Source organism: Podarcis melisellensis (assembly GCF_964234715.1).
Source record: "Podarcis melisellensis genome assembly, chromosome: 10".
Classification (NCBI taxonomy): domain Eukaryota; kingdom Metazoa; phylum Chordata; class Lepidosauria; order Squamata; family Lacertidae; genus Podarcis; species Podarcis melisellensis.
In genome coordinates this window covers 32825537-32848065 of record NC_138542.1, presented here as the reverse complement: position 1 = coordinate 32848065, position 22529 = coordinate 32825537, and the positions used below count along the sequence as shown (strand labels likewise).

The 22529-nt window shown below is 41.7% G+C and overlaps 1 protein-coding gene across 1 annotated transcript; it reads right to left on the bottom strand.

The window, feature by feature from the left end:
* On the bottom strand, positions 1 to 12429 carry RAB21 (RAB21, member RAS oncogene family). Its single transcript, XM_081928114.1, has 7 exons — positions 12066 to 12429; positions 7990 to 8049; positions 7736 to 7843; positions 7292 to 7355; positions 6395 to 6449; positions 3654 to 3742; positions 1 to 1846 (listed from the first exon to the last, which is right to left on the bottom strand). Exons 1-7 carry the CDS (start codon positions 12231 to 12233, stop codon positions 1707 to 1709), a joined length of 684 nt encoding a protein of 227 aa, XP_081784240.1. The 5' UTR covers positions 12234 to 12429; the 3' UTR covers positions 1 to 1706.
* Positions 12430 to 22529: the final 10100 nt, after the last annotated feature.

Here is a 22529-nt window from a genome sequence, read left to right as displayed (position 1 = left end):
TAAAAGGTACTAAATATGAATATTTAATGAAGATAGAGTAGCTTACAGCAGCACATGGTTTAAGTCACAGTAACCAAACTAAACAGATGCACTTTAACAGATCATCTAACTTACAATTAAGGTCAAGGGTACAGAGTACAATGTACATATTAAATAAGATTATAGCCATGTGTGGCAGCTAGTTTCTTCTCATAAGCCTCACCTGATTTTCATACAACTTGTGAAAGATAATAAATCCATGCAATGTTTTAGAAGACTAATACCCTTAAAGCTTATGTGCCAGGTTTTGGAGAGTGAAGTTAATAAGGTTGGTATCAAGTTCTCAGTGCACCTTTATTTTTAGGTTTGAATGTGAATATCGATCACTGCACTACTGAAAATTCAAAGCACCACGTGACATTAGTATGAGGATCACACAAGCCAGTTTTCTAAGGCTAAACCATGTACTCCATTTCCACACCAACATATACCCATTTACCAAATAATACCTTCAGTGAAATTTTCTTTAGCATTCTACTTTAGCTTTACTCTTCTAGTTCCAATACAAGAACAGTTCCAGGTTATTTTCCAAATTGCTGTCCCTTCAGAAGATACTTTCTATATTCTTATTTGTAATCCCTCCTATTCAAAAACCAAGTGGATTTCAACAAAGCTGATACAAAACACATTGCGTTCTTTCCAATTTGAATGGCCTATTAAAAAACCCCCAAAGAAAACTGTTGCAGCCAAGTTATTTTTCACTTATTTTCATTTCTTTAACTGGAAGAAAAGCTTGACAAGAAGAAGCAAGGATAAAAGAACAGAAGTTTCGTGATCAGGTCTTACTTAGTGATTATCAGATGGAAGCAGCCAAGTTTGTAAGATTCAATTCTTGTGTGACAAAAGCAGCTATAAAGCAGTTCAATATTTTAGGCATGTCAAACTTCTATTAGAAGAAACAAGTGTAGAAGCAAATCACAACATTCCAACTAGATGTTTAGACCTTATGTGTTTAGAGACCTATACTTGCCAGAAAGTTTCTCCCAAAATATGTGAACTTCAGAGCAAGCAAAAAGAATGGACATAATCTAGCAAGGATAAAAGTGAGCAGTCAATAATGAAATTTGTTTCTTTTTCACCAGCTGTTACTCACTTCACAATCACTGACAAGACTAATGTACATATTTCTGCACCTGCACTTGTAAAAGCAGATAAAATATTTAATATGTAATTTACAATTTATTTTTACCAGCATGGAGTACAGAATGAATATATCAAAGTAGTCAGACAGTTATAGGTTGACACCAACCCTGCAAAAATAGTATTCAGTATCTGCTAATTAAAAAGAAATCAATTTGCAATTTTGAAGTGATAACAGTTCAATCTACCACAAAATACAAAGGGCTGCAAAAAATGTCTCATTCCAATAGTGTATATAAGTTATTAAATAATGATCTCATTTAAAATATAAATGAAGCCATAAGTCTTTCCCACATGCAATATTATTCATTATTGAAGAACTATGTAAAAAGGCCATTGGTTTGCTTTGTTAACCATTGTAGAAAATGCCAATTCTCTGGTCACATACTCCACTAGTTTAGCACTTAATGGTACTGAATTGTTAGAAATGATTTTGAATACTGTTAATTCCGATTCTCCACTGATAAAGAATGAGACTTTGAATACGGCAGTCTTCACTAAGGGGCAAGATACACAGTCTTATACAATTATCCAGATGAGCAGCAGCCTCCACTGGTCTGAGCTGCTGGTTCATCATCAATTATCTGTACTCCCCGCCTTGCAGTTCCTGACTGACTGGAACCATTGCCTCGTGCTCTCTCATCAACTTGCGCTGTTTCTATCATTCCTAGAATTGAAGGATATTGCATTAGGTTAGATTAGTCACTCATAAAAGCAATTTAAGTCACACTGGTTCAGTTTAGCATATTCATAATGTTTTACAGAAGAAGCAGCAGCGAGAGACTTCTGACAGATTTGCAAGCTAGCCATCCTAATATTTATAAATGGAAGGCTAATGTTAAATGCCCAGTACGTTCTTAGGCCAAGATAAAGGGTTGGATTCAGATTAACTCATGCTTAGAGAAGGTCCACTGAAAAGAATGGGACAACTTAATCATGACTATCTACTACAAAAGCGTAACAAATTCTAAATCCATAAGGTTCAGCAGCTAGGCTGCTGGAGGTTGTACAAGTTCAGATGCAGTAATAGCTCACAAGTCTACCTACAAATTTATTTAATTAAAAATGCATTTTGTTACCCTGAGATAGTTAATGGGACTGGTAGATTACCATTTTACTGGAGATCACTAGACATAGATAATTCAATACCAGCAGTCCCACCTGTCAGTGAGTATAGCAACAACTTTTCAGGATTGTTGGTTGTACAAAAAATCCTCAGGCTTTGACTTGGGTGTCCATTGGGCATTACTTACAATACAATACCAGAGGAAAATTTCACCATCCAACTGGGACACAGTAACTCAAATATGAATGTTCTACGATGTAGAATGTAGTGTTGTAGCCCAGGGCAATTTTACCCAAGAAGTTGCCAACCTCCACTTTTGAAAAACTTGACTATCCAGCACAATTAAAAAAAAATATCCTGGGCCAAGGGGTGACAACACAACTTAAGTCTCAATATTTTAACATAGATGTAGTTTTCATTGAAATACAAGAATCCAACTAAGTAGGGGTCCTTTACCTTTAAGGAACTCAGATGTATAGATTAAGCAGTACAACCATATCAGCAGGTGTTATTTAAGAGAAATATGGCCAATTCAATGTAGTAAGAGTTTAACATGCAATAAAATCCTACAATGTGCAGAAGTATTCAAAACTGCATAGTGACTAACATTCATGTAGCGAAAGGGTAGGGAATCTTTTCTGGCCAGATCCTTATTTCCACATTCCTGGAGACCAAATTGGACAAGTGTGCAAGGTCGTCCACCTATTAAACACCCAGTGTCACAGTGGCATCAGATGCTGCTGCACTTGGAAGCCCTGACTATCAGGACTTTATTGTGCAACATGGGATTCTTTGAAAGCTCTTTTCCAAAAAGCCCCATGGTGCTCTATAGATTTCCAAAAGTGAGAGATTTAAACAGCCATGTATGGCTGTTTGCAAAAGGGCTTTTAAATAGCCTTGCACTGCACTCTGCAGTCCCAACAGTCAGGACTTCAAAACGGAACACCTGACATCAGCAGAAGAACAAGCACACCCAGAGAAAATGAGCAGGATTTAATCTCCACTTGTCAGTTGATGAGCAGAGATTAAATCCTACTATTTTTGCTGTGTACACCAGTTCCCAGTAGGGGAGCCAACATGCACAGTCAATGCAAAATCAAACTCTGCCCTGCTCTGCCCATCAGCCTACCTCCCCTCAGAGTGATAGCTTATTGGCAGACAGGCAGGTTTGACCCAGTGGTGGGCCAAGCTTAGCCTGTGTGCTAGAGGCTCCTCACCCCTGATGTAGAGCAAAAACATCCATCTGGACAGAAATGCTGTTTCAGCTGCATCCAAATAGATTAAATGCTTATGAAACACAAGTTATACCAGGTAGCCCTTTTTAATACTGGTTACACATGGGCTGGAATTAAAATTTCCCAATTTCACAGCAGTAACATAACAAGCAACTCAACACAAAATAACCTACTTTTACACAGGTCAAGAAAGAGTTCTTCTATGCCTTTGTTCTGTTTGGCTGATGTGTGATAGTGTTTTGCTCCCACCGATTCTGCATACCTGGAAATAAGGAAAGCCTTTAGCTCCCAACTAAAAAACAGTAGCAATCTTCAAACATCAGTCTACATTTTAAGGGAATGTTGTAGTTAAGTATAAAACTTAGATTTCCTTCAGCATCCAGCATAGAGGAAATAGATGAAATATATGCACATTAGTAGCCTTGCAGGACACATTCAGGAGAAGAAAAGACGAAAGAGTAAACCCTACACAAATCCGACGGGGAGTCCTTTAAGACGGTTGGACGGCATCTTGTATGCCTCTTTCCCGTAACTCCTGCAGCCAAGCTGGTGCCAAATATATTGCTTGGCTTTCCTTTGGACCACATCAGCAAGAGGGGGGCAGAGTGTCTTGTCATCTGGGCACCCTAGGACCTCCATACATACTGCCCAGGCTTGCACTCCAGAGGTGTCCCTTCAGGGCTGCTAATGCAGCAAAACCAACATGGGAGGCAGCAGTTACAAGTTACTGGTCTCTGCAACCACAACAGATGCTGTGATTCTCTGGCAGCTTGACCTCACCCCCAGAGACGCAGTCCATTGTCTCTCGAGACAGAAAATGCCAACATGGTAGTAATTTGGGAGCCAATGTGATGTAATGCTCAGACTGATGGACTAACAGCTGGAAGGTTGAAGTTCTAACCCCCCTCAGCCATAAAACTCACTGGGTGGACTTTGGGTCAGTCACTGTCCCTCAGCCTAACCTACCTCAACAGGCTGCTGTTGAGGATAAAATGAGGAGAGAGAGAAGAAGAAGAGGAGGAATAGTTTGGATTTGATATCCCGCTTTATCACTACCTGAAGGAGTCTCAAAGCAGCTAACATTCTCCTTTCCCTTCCTCCCCCACAACAAACACTCTGTGAGGTGAGTGAGCCTGAGAGACTTCAGAGAAGTGTAACTAGCCCAAGGTCACCCAGCAGCTGCATGTGGAGGAGCGGAGACGCAAACCCGGTTCACCAGATTACAAGTCTACCGCTCTTAACCACTACACCACACTGGCTCTCTCCTTGTACACCACCTTGGTGTACACTAAGTACACCACCTTGGAAGAATGGTGGGATATAAATGCACTAAGTAAGTAGGTGCTATGTTTGAAGTTGCAGTTAATTAATTAATATGGAGGCTATTTGTTAAACTGTCTTTCCACCAGATGGTTCTCAAAGTGACTTGACAGTCAACTACAAAGGCTGGAACCCAACCAGCCCATGCAAAGGGACTTCCCTCTCAAACCTCCTCCCCGATCAGTTTTGGACACCCCCCCCCCCAACCATATAAAGCAGATTTTGGAAGGTATGCAGGACACTGCAGGCAGAATACAGAAAGGGGAAGTCCCCACTGCATGAGCCAAAGCCCCATTCCATTGTGTAGTCACCACTAGCTTCAACCTAAAGAAAAATACATATAGCAAAATGCAAAAATCAGGTAAAAACATATCAATAAAACCGATTAAGAACTACGTAAAAGCAGTTGAACAAATCATAGCATGTGGCTGCACAAGTCAGCTTATGGAGGCCAATGACCAGTCTAAAAAATGGTTTTGCCTTTTGGCAGAAAGTCAGCCAAGGGGCTAGATAGACCTCTGTTGGCTAGGAAATCCAGAACCTGGAGCAGCCACACATGGGCAAGGGCTGAACTTCCACAAGCTTAGCAAAGAAAAGGAGTGCAAGGAGCAATGAGAAAGATACAGGGGACCCTTATGTATTATGAAGGGAGAGAGTAGTCTCAAGAACTAGGAATCCTTATGGTCAGTATCATTTGCTGAGAAATTAACATGTCAGGTCAGAGAGGCAAAGGGCAAAACAATTCCTGTTTGTTTTTATAACATGTGGCAAATGTTTACTGAATACATAAATTGTCCATACTGTGGCAGGAATCCACCCAACACTCACGGGAAAATGTGGTGTGATATTTTAAAGTAACCCGTGCTTTGTCGTGCTTTATTACATAGCATGACAAAGTTTGTAATTTTAATGGGACAAGCTGCTTGTTGTTTGCTATTGTAACTATTGTTACTCAAAATGTATCTTCTGTACCATGAAAAGTAAATAAGAACCTTATTAAAAAATTAAAAAGAACTAGAGCACTTCATCCCATGTTTCTATAAAGGAATATAAGCCAGCACTTCTTTCCCATGCCAGGCACAGAAAACCAATAGGCTGTTGCGTTACTGTTAAACATTCACCAAAGCCAAGCCCAAAATAATTTACAGGGCAATCCTAACCATTTCTATTAACCATTTCTAATGAGAAGTCAGCCCTATTGGTCCTGGCGAGTATTAACCGCTTTCAGTTTTAACCTGAGGATGGTCATTTGTCCGGTTTTAACTTTAATTTTAATTTATTTGAATTAATTTTGGGATGCATTTTAATTGATTGTTTGTTTTTATGCATATTGTATTATTTATATGATGTTAGCTGCTCTGAGCCCGGCTCCGGCTGGGGTACAAATAAAAAATTATTATTATTAGTATTATTAGTATTATTACTATTATTAAATTCAATGGGGTTAAGCAACATAACTTAAAAAATATATCATGGAATCCAGAAATTTAAATCAGAGAAAAATAGGAGTCACACTACCATGAAGAATACACTGCAAAGTTCAGGCAGAATTATTGTTAACCAAAGTGCTATTAAAACTGAGACTTCAACTTACGTTTCTGCTTCTTGAATAGAGACATGCCTTTCCTTGTCCAAATCTATTTTGTTACCTGTTAGGAATTCAAAGTTTCTTAGTGTCCAAAAAATGAGAAAGCACATCTGCTCAATATTTTCAGTATTTCTAGCCTCTTTTTTCCATTTCCAAGCCCATGAGACATTAGCTTCTTTGCTGCTACATCCACCCAATTGTTAGCCAGTTAACAACCTTTAGTTCAACAACCTCACACCACCCAAGATTGTTTATGAGATTGCTATGCAGTGGGAGTGGACAGAAAGATTTCAAGACCTTTCTGCAGCCCCTTACACTGCCGCTAAAAAAAACAAAAAGCACACTCCTCCACTCTGAACAGTTTGTAGAAGCAAGAAAACTTCAAGATGCGCTCACTTTTGCAATTCCACAGGAAACTGTGGTTAATGCAACAGTGGTTGGCAGTTTTAAGGAGATACTGAAGTTTTTTACATGAAATGTCAGTATCACCTGTAGTATAATCCTACTTTTGGAAATCCTTCACCAATCTAAACATTTGCAATACTAAGTAAATTGTATCATGTTCCCAAAGAGGTTTTGCATTGTTTTCTTGGACATGGGTATCTAGGAAACCATTCCCTATCAGGATTACAAAATGTTTAGAAATGTGTCATCTTTTGCTCAAGGAAGCTTTTCACATTATTGCTACCACCATTTAACCTTCTGCTTTACTATCACTTCACTTTTAAGGTGCACAAATATAGTTTCTTTTTACTGTGCAATAGTAAACACAACTGTGTACCCTTATGAAGCTGTAGAGAAGCCGTTTGATAAGTGTTGTACAATAATTTAAAAGACAATTAGCACTTAAACTGAACAAGATCCCCTAGTCATAAAGTAAGGTGTGGAAAACCAAAAGCTTACCAACTATGCATAGACAAATTTCATTTCCCAACATTTTTCTTAATTCTTTGACCCAGTTTTTTACCTGCAAGAATGAAAAGAAATTTCTATTATTTCACTTCAGGATTATAGTAAGCACTAAGACAGAAAAGAATCTAGCATAAATCTATCTAACATTAAAATACAAGCAGGTAGAAATTCCCATCTCGCCTGGTTTCCTACACTGAAAGCAATCCTATCCCTGTCTACTCAGCAGGTATGTAAGTGTATAGGATTGCAGCTCAAAGAGATTTTAGGTAAGTTGCACAACCATTACATGAAACCAAGTTGGTACCAAAGTTCTTCAAGTCCTACAATGTACCATAGCAAAATAAAAATAAAAATGATTACAGTATTAGTTTCAAGAAGATCTGGTCAACATGGAAGCTTTTGAGTTTACTTCTTCAATGGAAAGGGTATAGTTACCTTCTGGAAAGAGTCTTCATCTGTTATATCATACACTAAAATAGCTCCATTAGAGTCTCTGTAGTAAATAGGACCCAGTGCATGAAATCTTTCTTGCCCTGCTGTATCCTGCATGAAGCAAATACATTTATGTTAGTTCTTTTTCAAGCTAGTAAAATTAAAGTCAGTGCTATTTTGATACGCCTTGATATTTTGGTATGATAAACAGAGTTCTATCTTTAGACACACAAGAAATGTAATCAATAAACACATACCCATATTGCAAGGTTTACTCTTTTTCCTCCGATATTTAGCTTCTTTGTTAGAAAAGATGCCTACAATAAAGAACATAGGAACATTAAATACCTTATGCCAAAGTAAAACTGATTCATGATGTGTTGAAGAAATTCAGCAGAATTACAGTCATTTAAGTGCACTCAATGCATTATCTACAATGAGATAAAGATATCTATCTACTGCAAAAATAGAATATAGTGAACAAGAGGCATATGTTTAAGGCAAGGCAAACAATACCAGTTTTTGGTGTTGCTAAAAACTTACTTTTTCTTCCAGGCCTTTGCTTATATTTAATACCAGCATGCCAAGTTAGTCCTAACCTGATTGCTGCTCTGTTTGTTTATTGTTTATATTTTATGTTTCACTGTTAACAACCATAATATACTTTTATGGAAGTCAATATAAGTATTTAAAGAAGTAAACAGTTTTCTTACAAATAGTCAATTATGAAACTGTCATACCATGAAGACAGGTAACAGTAACAGCACAGAAAATCAGCTCAAATGGTAAAACTTCTTTTAACATTTTGTGTCAGAGTACAGCTATCCAAGAACAAAATGCAATCAGGAGCATCAATTTTAAGAGCTATACATTCATTTAAAAGCTTGGTTTCTCCACAATATACTTAGAAGCAACTCCAAAGACTGAACAAAATGTACTTGATAGATGTCCACAGTTCACGATTGACTCCATGGGCCTTTCCTAACTTGGGGCCTCAAGACATGTATGTATTAGTTTCTGTTTGCCACTGAGGTATGCTGCTGGAGCTGTGATGGAAAAAAATGTTTCCCCATCTCAGTCTCTGCCTCCTCCCCATCTCCAAAAAGGTATTTTCTTCCATTTTTCCAGAAAGAAATTGGTGAGTGATATAATAATTTTTATACAGCTTTCAGCAGTTTGTATTTTTTTTAAAAAAAGTTAATTACAGTTCCTCTCTATTGTAGACTGGTGGTACATTTGCTTTATATATTTATATCCTGCTTTTTTGGGTGGTCTTATATTTATTCAGACTATACTCCGGGCCTTAACTGTATAAAAGTTATTGTTTGGTGTGTAAAGTGCTGCGGAAGGTATTACTGTGGATCATGCTGCTTCTAGAGATAATATTACTTAAGCCCAAATATAAGTTTCCTTTTGTTGACCACGCCATCACTCCTTTTCTTCAAATGGAAAAACCCAACAGCAGTATGTTGAGGCAGGTCTGTGCAGAACTTATCTGAGGCCAGGGCAGGAGTTCCCAGTCGACTGGGAGACACAGAGCGTTCTTGGCATGACAGTGTAAGTCTGGCAGGGCCCTCTGGCCAGCTTAGCCCTTCAAGGCCCAGGGCAATTGTACCCCGTTCACCCACCCCTCTGCCCAAGCCAGGCCTGCCTTGAAGTAACTCGCCATTTCATCCTTGGTACAGTTGTACCTTGGTTCGTGAAGAGAATGCATTCCAGGAGTCTGCTCGACTCCCGGAATTGTTCAAAATCCAAGGTGCAGCTTCCAATTGGCTGCAAGAACATCCTGCAGCCAATCGGAAGCTGCGCTGGACATTAGGCTTCCGAAAATCGTTCAAAATCCGGAACACTCACTTCCGGGTTTCAATCATTTGGGAGCTGATTTGTTCAGGAGCCAAGGTGTTTGAGATCCAAGGTACGACTGTATTGTATTTTAAAATTGAAGGTTATCAGGGCAGTGTGCAAATATTCCAATAAAAATACAACCTATCAATCAACACTAAATCATTACTCAAAATTACAACAGAACATAGTTCCTGCAGTAGGCAAACCTGCCCTAAGCTCATTTATTCTGAAATGTCAGAAGCAACAGGTATGTTTTTACAGGCATCAGAAGGAGGTCAACAAAAGATTGTTGTGCCTTTAGTAAAAGAAAGTTGCCACAGAAGACAGTTCCACAACTTAGGTACCATAACTGCATCACCACAGAACAGACCACAGCCACTTATGGTAAAACCAATAGCAGGGTCTTTCTTGCTCAGCTTACAACATGGGCCAACAGATGATTAAATACTCCAACACCAGGCATATTTACAGTTAATGTTTCACTAAAACCATGACATTTACATTTAGTAACTATAGCACACAGTGCAGCTTTATATGCCATTTTAGGTTCTTAAATTGATGAAGTAAAAACCGTAAGAAAATAAGTAGCGTGTCTCTTTCAGTTTTCTATGTTCTCTCTACCTAGGTCTTCACTAGCAAACACAGCTGTTGAACTACAATTAATATATGATTCCAAATTAAATCATATTAGGTCAAAGGAGACTGCAAAAGAAGTATTTCCCTAACCAGACAAACCAAGCTATCCTGGGCACTCATCTCTCCCTTGCTCCTAGTATTAATCACAGAGTAATATGAGACTACGTGGTCACGTAATACTGGATTGATGGATGTTTCCTTGCTTGGGAAATAGCACTGAATCATGACACAGCTGCCTGTCCCTCTTCCCTCCCTCCCAGTCTTAACAACAGGAAACACAGAAGGTACATACCTGCAGGACTGTGTTGGAAGGAGCATTTAAGCAAACATAAATAATTTTGTTTCCCTGCTACTCACTACAAGCAGCACACTACAAAGTTACAGTACTACCTTCAGATGTTGCTTTTAAAAGAAGGAGGCCACAAGTTAGTTCTAAGAAGTGAACTTCAAAAACCACCGCTGTCAGTATGGTGGATCTTGTGATAACTCATGACTTCACAGTAATTTAAGTGACAGGTTTGATCTTCCATTAATTGTACTGTAACTAAGTTACCACAAACTAATGAGTCAATGTACAAGACGCAAAATGTTTAAATTCAAAGTTACACAGAATTCTGGTGAATACTACACTTGGGACTATGATTCAGCAAGTTTCCCTGCCCCTTGAAACGAGTGATTTTTTTAAAGAATCAATAAACTTCTAATCAGATTTAAACCTTCTGAAACAGATGTGTTCATTTCAGAACAACATTGACCCCCCTTCCTTTTAACTATTTCATTTTCTGCTCTCATTTGCCCCACATACTTGTAACAAGATAGTATACAGGAACAGTTACTAAATCTTTGGGTTGTTGTTGGGTGGTGGTTGTTGTTGTTTTTGGGAGGTTTTTTCCACAAAAGTTACTTTTGTTCAAAGAAACTGGAACAGCACATTATGAACCATGGAGAACACATTTCACATGTTTGGTGCACTTATGATTTACAGACGCTCTCCATGTGACATCATTTCTATAAGTGATTCTGGAAGTGTATGGGGTACTCAGCCACCAAGTAAGCAGCCTTGTTCAGTGTCCCTTGGCTACATATATTCTTTAAAAATCCACTGCAACCTATATGAAGACTAGATTTAAATAGGTTCAACTATGCATACAATGCTCCTAGATTTCACAACACACTGCTCTATATATAGTTAGTGCCAGTTGTTTGCACCACAGAAACACATGTTCTTGTGGGGCACCTTAAAGACTAAGGGACATATGGTGGCATAAGCTTTTGTGAAGCAGAATCCACTTATCAAATATACTTCTGGTACCTGAAAAGAAAGAGGATTCCACAAGTGCCCATAAATCTGTCAAGCATCAAAGGTCCACACACACACACACACACACAAACTTTTATGCTTCCATGTGTTCTCACTCAAATTTCAGCATCACAAGAGATAACACAAAATACCCTTCAGAGGAGAGAGGGCCACCCTGTGAATCAACACCACCATAAATTGTTTACTAGCTATTTGGCACTATTTGGCTTTGAGCTAGATGTGATAGGAAAAGGATCGCGGCTTGTTCTGCGACACTTTCACGCCCTAAAAGCACCACTCCTCACTTCGGAAGAGAAGAGATTGAAGTCCCGTATAACCGAGAAGTGACAGCCTCGCCGAGGCGTACACACCCTTAGGACTCATCAAACCCAGCCTCGACCAGGCAGCCTGCGAGAACTCTGCCTGGAAAAGTGGAGCAGCAGCGGCGTCACCGCATTCAGACGAGCGTGTCGGGGTCAAGCCCCCGAAGCGGCCTCTCGCCGTCGTCGCCGCCGCCCCTCCTGCTGCTGCTGCTGCTGCCGGGCTACCTACCTGTAGGGTGGTGATGTGCTTGTCATTGAACTTGTTCTCGCAGTAGCGGAGGACCAGCGAGGTCTTCCCCACGCAGCCTTCGCCCAGCAGGACCACCTTGAAGGAAAAGCTTCTCCCGCCGCCGGCAGCGCCGCCTCCCGCGCCAGAGGTCGCCGCCGACGCCGCCATCCGCAGCGAAGTGGCCGCCGACGCCGCGGCCTCACATCCGCAGCCCCGCTCCTCTCCTAGCAGGGGGTGAGGGGAGGCGGCGAAGAGAAGGCAGGCCCCGCGTAGAAGGAGACACCGGAGGAAAGAGACACCCACTTCCCTGTTACCGGAGGGGGGGGGGCGCCTCAGCTTGACTCCCTCTAATGGCGTCGCCTTCTTCCTCCTACGTCACGCGACGTGCGGTCACGCGACGCCCGCCGTTGATGCCGCGGCCCTAAGAAACCCCGCCCATTGTGGGTGGGGCGAAGCAGCCGGGGGCGGGGCCGGAGAAGAAATTCAAGGGGTTCTGGCAGGATCCGCGAACGGGAACTTCCATGGGGGGGGGGGGCGGGAGAAGGTGGTATATCGCCCCATCGTCCTGGCAGAGCTGCTCTTCAATCACGTTGAGTTATAATAATAATGGGAATCTATAAATGTAATAATAATAATAATAATAATAATAATAATAATAATAATAATAATAATAATAATTAATAATGTGCTACCGGCAGCAGCAGCAGCTGCTGGGAAAGAGGAAGAGACTGATGTTTCGCTCTGCGCTGTGCAGATCGTCAAGCCTCTGAACTGCATCGTAAACGTCGCTGGGCGTCTGGCCTGGGGAAAATGGCGGGGAAGAGGGGTGTGCGCGCGCGTGTGTGTTGCACTTCTGAAACATGGTCCGTGCTACACGCTTGCTCCGTGTAAGTCCAGCTGATTGTAACGAGGCGCAGTCGTAAGTACGGGTGCGCAGGATTGAGGCCGTTGAAGATTTATTTCATTTTTAAAAAAAAATCGCACCGCTTGACTGTAAAGAGAACCTCCAAGCGGTTTACAGAAGGAAGAATAAAATAAAAATTAACAAAAACTTTCAAAACCTTAACAGATTAAAACGCGCATCAACTATTGAGAAAGGTGCCCTGATAATAAATGAAGTTAGTAGATGAAAGCAAGGAGTCCTGTCCTGATGCGGACGTTGATTCCAACACTAATTTGAAGTCGGCGACAAGGGAATTGGAGGGAAAGCTCTCGTGATTCATCGTTATAGCTTCAGAAGCGGCTTTGGGGATTTCGATCCCCTCCACCCCCCCCCCCCCCGTTACTTCAAACGGAGCTGCTGCTGGAACCTGATTACTAACGTGTGGGCAGTTAGATTTGCCTAGGACTTGCTTTCGAAGGCGCAAGCAAAATCCTTCGCCTGTACTGCTCCCATCTGCTGCTATTTCCTGCACTCCCCAAGATCTCTGCACTTGGCAAAGGGAGGACCTCAAGCCGAATTTGATCCAGAATCCACCTGTTGTCACCCACCTTTGTGATAAATCCTTTGATAAGTTTTGTAGAAGGCCTCTTGCATAGGAGCCAACTCTTAGAAGGGGCTTCGTCCCACCAATAAAATATTTGAGAGGGCCAGCCCCCCCCCAAAGATGATGTGCATTGCCATTCAAATAGTGTGCATACATGGGATCAATTATGTGGGGCGGAGCTTACCTCCCCCCCCCCCATATTTTATTCAAGTTGGCACCCCTGCCCTGCAGAAACACATGTGATGTAAAACTGCCTGAATTGGGGTGGGGGTGGAGTGCAACTCTTATTAATTCTCCTGGACCTCTCAGCAGCACTGTGCCCTCCTGGGTCATGTAGCTGGATTGAGTTTACCATACTTTACTGTGTATAAGACTAGGGTTTTTTTTACAGAAAAATAATGTTTAAAGAGTGGGGTAGTCTTATACAGTGGTACCTCAGGTTAAGAACTAAATTCATTCTGGAGGTCCGTTCTTAAACCTGAAACTGTTCTTAACCTGAAGCACTTTAGCTAATAGGGCTTCCCACTATGGCCGTGCGATTTCTGTTCTCATCTTGAAGCAAAGTTCTTAACCTGAGGTACCATTTCTGGGTTAGCGAGTCTGTAACCTGAAGTGTCTGTAACCCGAGGTACCACTGTACACGGGGGCAATCGCCCCCCATTTTCTTAATTTTGAGTGTGTTTTACACAGGGGCGTGTTATACATAGAATAATACAGTAAGTAGCATGGTATTGCAGTGGATCTTGTCTTTAAAAGTATGGTCCTAGAGGAGGAGACTTTTGCTTTGCTCAATGGTTTTTGGGCTGCTGTAGGCTCTGGTTTGGACCCAGTGCTATTTAATGTCTGCCTGAAACTGCTGGAGAAAACAGTACTGATGACATGCATCTTGATCTCTCATTTGCATCTAAAAGTCCCAGGGAGGCAGTGATCTGGATCAAAGGATACAACATATATTGGATGGAATTATACTCCTCCTGAAGGAGCACCATGCATGCACGCAGCTTGAGGCAGGAGACTGGGACCTGCCCTAAGTAGTTTAGGGACAGCTTTTTCAAGGACTGCCTTCACCCATGTTAACCTGGCTGTGTCTTAAGGGGGAGGTTGGAGGCAGTGCTTGCTTGCTCACCCTTAAGATCAGTTAAGTTGGTAGACATGAAAAGCAGCATAGGAGATTTGAATCTGGCTAGTACAAAGCTGCTTTTATTGGGAGAAGAGGCGGGACTGAATTTGCTTGTAGAACTAGAATTGCCTGCCTCTCTGCTTGCCTCACTAGTATATTTCTTCCAACCATTTTTAGACTACTTTGTACCTTCTGCTATAAATTCCAGTAGGAGTCTCTTCTGAGCTAAGACCTGGCCCTTGGATTACGTTCAGGTTTATCAGACCCAAACTTTGCACAGCTTTAACACCCAGCTTTTAAGCAGTTGCATCTGCCTGCTCACAGCGACTCATCTTTCTAGAGCAATATATCTATACTCACGCTTATAGAAACAAAGGAAACAGTTATATCAGACCCATCTATTTTAAATGAAAGTCATTCATCACAGAACCATTTTCAAAGCTTAAGGACCAGAAACAGATTGCGAAGAATCCATTTTTAGGAATGACCTTTAAATAATATGGTTAGATAGAACAGCCAGGTGCTCTGTCAGCTGGAGAAGCAAATTGATTTATATTGTTGCCTTTGCGCTGCATTGTTGCTAATGCGTTTTGAGAAGCAATCTAAAAGGTTCCCTTTGCTACGTGTGGACAAATTGCTACTGAAAGAGACACTGCATTTTATAATTAAATCTCTAATTTAAAAAATGCATTAACAAACAAGGAAAGTGCTCAAATGCCTTTGTAGATCTTTAAAAAGCTACTTATTTTATTTAAAGCATTTTTATCTGCTCTTTAGTCAAACACAGGCGACCAGAGCAGTTTGCAACTATGTGTAGTAAGATAGTCCCTGCTCTCAGATACATAATCTAAAAGACGGGACACAAAAGGAAAAGGGGTTGATAAGGAGGAGGAAATAAACAAACTCAGATGACAATATCTGGAGGGCCACAGGTTCCCCACCACTGCTCTACATCTCTTGGGGGTGGGGGTGAGGTACTGGGTATGTAAAGACTAAATGGCTATGAAGTGGGGAAATGTGTCCTCAGCACACCCAGACCAAGGAAAAATGGGTTTTAGTTTAAGTCTTTATGGACAAAGCACACACTTAACAGTAACTCCTAAGATGCACAGAACATACACACACTTCTGATGCCTAAGTAGCTGGCATCTGAGCTGGATTGTTGGAGCAACCGTAGAACCGTGCCTCCACCCAAACAGGAGGAGGCACAGAACCCCACAAATCACTGCCCCCTTCCCGTGGGTCAACCTCTGTCCCCACAGCCTCCTCCACCCTCTCCTCAGTGCCCTGTCAGTCCCTGACAGAGGGGGGGAATCATATACAAGGAGAACATCCTAGGGTTGTTCAGCTTAGGGGGCGAGGTGTTCACAGTTTCTTAGGTCTGCAATTCGAGAGGCAGGTTCTGTTCCAGGTACATGAAATGGTACCGGGTTCTATTCCAGATAAAATGGCTGCACAGCTGGAATTTGAGCCTTGAATGCTGTCTCTTTGGCCCAGGCATCGGAAAATATAGTCACTGGTTTCCTAAGAACCCTCTTTGCCAGAATCTTTAACATGTGCTCCAGCTCATCCAGTGTATCAGGGATAGCAAAACAATGCCGTGTGCCCTTGTGGCAGTCTGGTGGATCATCAGAGATCACTACATGGCAGGTTGCCATACCTCAGATGCTCCCTGCCTCTCCCATCCACATGTAGGCCAGATTCTATAAATCTTCCATGTGTATGTAAGCTCCCTATGCATTTGTGACTATCCACAAATATGTCGGAATCACACCATATATCAGTTTGCCATCCTGAAGCAGAGAACAAAGTGTGGTACACTACTAGATTCTGACAAATAGAGCTTTAAAATAAATCTGATCACATTTTGCTCTGCCTAGGTGGGTCAAACAACTGTTATTTATTGGTTGAGAACCTGAGATGTATCAATTTCTGCTTATGAATATGGGGGGGGGATTTCAATTCAATCTGCATTTAAAGGTGAGCCAACCTAATTTGTACTTTCCAAAACAGTATGAAAACTGAGACGTAGCCATCCTTGCAAATAAACGGTTTGCCGAATTTTGCAATGCATTTCTCCAGCCAAGTAATGTGTACAAAAGTGTGCATATAGTGGAGTAAAGTGCATGTATTAGTGAAAATAACGTACAAAAACACATTAGTATAGGGGAAATTGCTTGGTGAAAATGTGCATATTAGGCAAATTTGCATACAAACATATTAGGAGAAATTAGTATTTAAATACTGATTAATCTTCGTGATAACTTTTGTTTTAAATTGCAAACTGATGTAGGGAACTGAATTTAAGATTGGGGGGGGGGACGAGAAGATGAGAGAAACTCAAACTGACAGATCTGTAAAGGTAAAGGGACCCCTGACCATTAGGTCCAGTCATGACCGACTGTGGGGTTGTGGCGCTCATCTCGCTTTATTGGCCGAGGGAGCCTGTGTACAGCTTCCAGGTCATGTGGCCCACATGACTAAGCCGCTTCTGGCGAGCCAGAACAGTGCACGGAAACGCCGTTTACCTTCCCGCTGGAGCGGTATCTATTTATCTACTTGCACTTTGAGGTGCTTTCGAACTGCTGGGGGGCAGGAGCAGGGACTGAGCAACGGGAGCTTACCCCGTCACGGGGATTTGAACCGCCAACCAGATCGGCAAGTCCTAGGCTCTGTGGTTTAACCCACAGCACCACCTGCATCTCTAGTAATGAGAAGCAGAAGCATACATGCTTTTATTCTCCTGCCAGTCAGCTTTATCCAATAACACAACAAAGGTCCAAAGATCTGCAAATAAGGAAGTTTCCCTGAGCAGACGAGAAACACAGCTATCAGAAGTAGGCTAGCAATGACACACAATGCCATAAATTGCTTTAGAATCCTAGGGGTTTCAGTTTAAGATATCTATGGAGAATTTTACTTAGCTAGTTGCATATCTATCTCCTCAGCACTATTGCTCATCTTCATGGGAATGGGAGTCTCTGCAGATAGGGGGGAAATGTTCCGAAGGTGAAAATAGTTGGCAATTTCAGATAAACTGTATCACGGTTGCTATCTACAAATACAACACAGAGCAGAACAAGAAGCAACTCCCAGTAAGAGCACATTTGGGGGGGGCGATAAACTATTAATTTTAAAAACTCCAACTCTAATCAAAAGCAATTTCCAAATTCTATCCAAAAATAACTGCTTCCCAGCTCACCATCTGAAGTATAGATCCAGAGTCGCTAAGGTGAAAAGGAAAAACTCCCCATCAGAAACAAGATGTGCTCAAGAATGTCTAATCTCCAGAGTTTTTGACTGAGAAATTAATCTACAAAACCCAGAAATTATGACTGTACCTCTCTCTCCGAGTGGCTAATTATGTTATTTTGAGGATTTTCACTTAAGTGCTGTTAATAATGCAGTCCTACATACACACCTACATAAGCACCATTGTTTTTCAATGGGCTTACTCCCAGGCAAATGCATGCAGGGCTTCAGCATACAATGCTTTTTTTAAAGTATATGCATCTGACATAAAAGTGATGTGTAGTTGGGCCAGGCCGGCTCCTGGTGGTGCGAGGAATCTGGCTCAGCTCCCATGGCGGCCCTGGTGCTTCTTCCCTCGTCCCTTCTCCTGCTGGGCCAGGTGGTGTCTGGCTTTCCAGAGCCCGCCATGACCCCAGGCAGCCCTGGTGCTTCCTCAGCGTCTCGGAGGAAGGACAGTCCAAGCTGTAAGGTGAAGTTCACGACAGCATGCACTGCTCACCGAAAAGCTGTTTCTCAAAAGCTTGCCTTACCATGAGTACTGTATCCCTGAGCATGCTGCAGTTGGGCAAATGTGCTCCCTTGAGCCCCAAAGAAAGAGACATGCTCACTGGGGAAATGGCGAGGTTCGTTCCATGGTGGACGTCTGCCCAGTGTTGGTAGAGAGCAATGGCAAACTCCGTGCTCAGGTTCTGTATACCTGAAGCAGCATCTTCACCCCCATCATTCAGCTGAGATCCAGCACCGAGGGCCTTCTGGCGGTACCCTCATTGCGAGAAGTGAGGTTACAGGGAACAAGACAGAGGGCCTTCTCGGTAGTGGCGCCCACCCTGTGGAACGCCCTCCCTTCAGATGTCAAGGAAATAAGCAGCTGTCCTATTTTAAAAAGACATCTGAAGGCAGCACTGTTTAGGGAAGTTTTTAATATTTAATGCTGTATTGTTTTTAACACTCGATTGGGAGCTGCCCAGAGTGGCTGGGGAAACTCAGCCAGATGGGCAGGGTATTAATAATAATAAATCTTATTATTATTATGTGGTTCATGGTGTCAGTATAAAAGCTGTCATGCCCCTGCTCTCCCTCCAGGTCTTCAATTATGTCATCTAAATGGAAAAGAAGAGAAGGCTAGCAATTATAACTGTTTTAGGGACTTTCTTATATACCCTGAACATATCCTTGGAAATAGACATTACCTTCATGTTTTCTTTGTTCTTTCTTCCTCCTGCCATCTTTCTCCAGATCAGGATGGCAGGAGGTCTGCAGAGCCTACAGGAAAACAAAGAGCCATATGGGATATGTTTATTTTCTGAACCTTGAAATAGGCCTCAGACAGTTACAGAGAGACCTTTCCTAAGAAACCTCAGGGACTAAAATTACTTTGGAAGCAATATCTATATGCTGAAGGGTCTTATCTTTTGTGTCCTCTCAAAGAGGGATCCACAAGCGGGGGGGGGGGACTGTGGGCGAGGGGAAGGTCTAGGGAGAGGGGAAATTTTATTTTTTCTTCCCAGATAAGACTTTTCTCAGCCTTAAAAGCCTAGAAAAGGAAATGGGGCTCACAGTACTCTCTAATGCCTCTAAGCTCAAGAGGAATTCAATATCATCACAGAATGCAGATGCTGAGAGAAATCCTACTTACATGTCTATCTTCTTCCTGTAACAAACGCGAAATGATCCAACCATAGCTCACCAGGCCTTTTAGCACTCTGGTGACCAGTGAGCCAGCAGAGGGAGGTGTCACAATGGCTTCTGTAAATCTGGGGCTGGTCCCTGGAAAATAGGGACACTTGGCAGGTCTCCTGAGGTACCCCGATGGGAGACCACCAGGGAACCCATTATATGGTGCTTAGAATTATACAAATAGTACTATGTATGTGTGTGTGTGTGTGTGTGTGTGTATATATATATATATATATATATATATATATATATATATATATATGTAGTCCCACACTCCCAGCATGCTCTCTGCACTCTCACACTGATCTCCTGAACAGCAGGCCTGTTGTACAATGCAAAGCAAACATATTTTTTAAAGCCTTGTGTCTTTTCTTTTTTCTTTTTAAAATTTATTTTTATTAAAGATTTTCTTGGTTTACAAAAGTATACTCCTTGTCTCTTTTTTCAGGTTGTAGTCTTTCTTACAAATCAGTTACATTTGTTGTGAGACATAATGTTAAGTGCAGTATAAGGTTTCTTTGATCAAATTAGATTTCACACCTCGGTTTTCCAGCTCCAGCCCTGCCAGAAAATACATGAGAAAACCAGTAGGTGGCACTCCCCCCTCTGAATCATTATAGAATTAATGTCTCTTCACAGTTTTTAAACAAAAGCATTCAATTCAACACTTCAAAAAAGGGCTTAAATCAGGCCAGAGCATACAGGAAAATCAGCAATTATCAATTTTGCTGATTTTAACACAGTTTTTATACCAGCAAATAAAATAATGGAAGTGGTATCGGTTTCCTTGGATCCTGTTTTCATTGAAGGAATGTGGTCTCTAGAACAAGTGAAATAATAAGGAAGAGGGTGGTGCCCCAGAATAAGAGAACAGCTGGCGTTCTTCCTTGGAATCATTTGCCTCCAAAATATTGCCTCTCCTCTCCTCCTTATGCATATTTTCTCTGTTGTTCTTTCATCTCTGTCTGGTTTGTGTGGGTGTTGTTTTCCCTTAGGTAGAACATGCAGCAGGTGTGCAGTGAGCGCAGAGCAATCACGAGACATGTCAAGACAGGCATGCACAACCCGGGATTCAGCAAACTAGGCACAGACCACTAGCCAAGGATTCTGGCTTGCCACATATAAGCTATTTCCCATAGTTAAAGTGAAAAATGTGCAGTCTTCCAAAATACTGGGAATGGGAGGAGACAGAAGAGAACCAACTCTGCATTGTGGATACTAACTGGTTCCCGCAATGGGTGCAGCAATCCCATTCCTGCTGTTGGAAGGGATTTTCAACTTGCCCTCCTGATATTTGCTGAAGTGCAACAAAAACCTGTAAAGCCAGTTTAACAAGAGAATGTTACTGAGGGGAAAAGTGTGATCTCCATAGGTAATGTATCTAAAGTGCAAATTTAAAGGATTTCAAAAGCTATTATCCATCCACAAGCCAACAACATCCTAGTTTCTCTTGGGCAGGGAGTCTTTAACATAGGGTAAAAGATCAATTGGTCAGCATGCATACCCCTGAACCACATTCTCTCATTCATCATATATATACAGTGGTACCTCGGGTTACATAGGCTTCAGGTTACAGACTCTCTTAACCCAGAAATATTACCTCGGGTTAAGAACTTTGTTTCAGGATAAGAACAGAAATCGTGCTCCAGCGGAGCGGCGGCAGCAGGAGGCCCCATTAGCTAAAGTGGTGCTTCAGGTTAAGAACAGTTTCAGGTTAAGAACAGACCTCTGAAACAAATTAAGTACTTAATCAGAGGTACCACTGTATATGGTTATATTGAAGCAGGTTTTCAAAACTCAATGGATTCCACATAGGGTATAGGCCTATAAAAGCACAAAAAACCCAAATCCGTATCATAAGCTGACCTCATACAGTGACCTCTCTTAAATGACATGCTGGAAACATTTCGCCACTATTTAGCATTCACATGAGAGTTCATGTGAGTTCACATGAGAAGTGGCAAGGGGAAGTGACCTCTGCAGATTCCCCTTGCTCCCAAGGCCCCCACCACCTGCCTAAACTTTGGTCCAGACAGTTCCTCCAGAATAGTGTGGAACATGACACCAGCAAGTGTCCCTTCCATTGGTGGGACCAAAACTCTCCCACAGATAAGAGCGCTTCCACTAGTGGACAATGAAGTCTGGATTTAACCTAACGTTACACATAAGTTACGGTAATATTACAAAGAGCATGTTCACAAAATGAACACAAGGGTGAAGAAAACCTTCCGTGCAAGATGATCCCAGGTTCTTCTCAACTCAGCACTTTTTCAAATGACAGGTGTGTGTATTAAGAGTCAAAATCTGATTCATTTGCGAAGCATGTTCCCCCTGCCTGGCTTCTGAAAGGTTGCCTGTTTATTTTTAAAAAACCCAGATGCCCATTTATCAATTCTTTAACTTACTGGCTTCTTGGTGACCTCACAAGCTACTTGCCAATCAGTACTGGGGGCAGCCATCTTCTGCAGCAAACTAACAGAACTGTTGTGTCCTCCGCATGTCTTTACCCAGACTGAGGTGCATTCCAGTGTAATGTCGTGGTATTCTTTCCATGAAGACATGCATACAGAAAATGTTATAATACTGAATTCAAAATGCACGTGACAGAACAGCTTAAAGCTCACTATACATGACATGTACAAACCTGGACTGATTTTTGTACAGATATTTTCCACTACTTATTTTGACTGTACACAGATGCAGAGTGCAAGAGAAAAATATTTTACAGACTTTAAAATGTGTATCACACTTATCCATCCTTCAGAAGATAGATTTGCTTTGCTTTCCAATAATAATTTCAGGATAATGAAGAGCTGCCTTAAAAAAAAAATACCTAGTGCTAGCTAAGGCAGAAACATTTATTAGTATAAAAGTAACTGATGCTGTCATATAATAATGTCTGAGTGTTCTCAAAGCAATTTGTCTTCA

Bases quoted from the DNA above. Each gene is read 5' to 3' on its own strand.
- RAB21 (XM_081928114.1), bottom strand. From the start codon at position 12,233: ATGGCGGCGTCGGCGGCGACCTCTGGCGCGGGAGGCGGCGCTGCCGGC. The intron at 6,450-7,291 runs GTAAGCTTTTGG...AATTCCTAACAG, and splicing joins AATTTGTCTATGCATAGTTG to GTAACAAAATAGATTTGGAC. The intron at 1,847-3,653 runs GTAGGTTATTTT...CTTCAATTCTAG, and splicing joins CTTTCTTGACCTGTGTAAAA to GAATGATAGAAACAGCGCAA.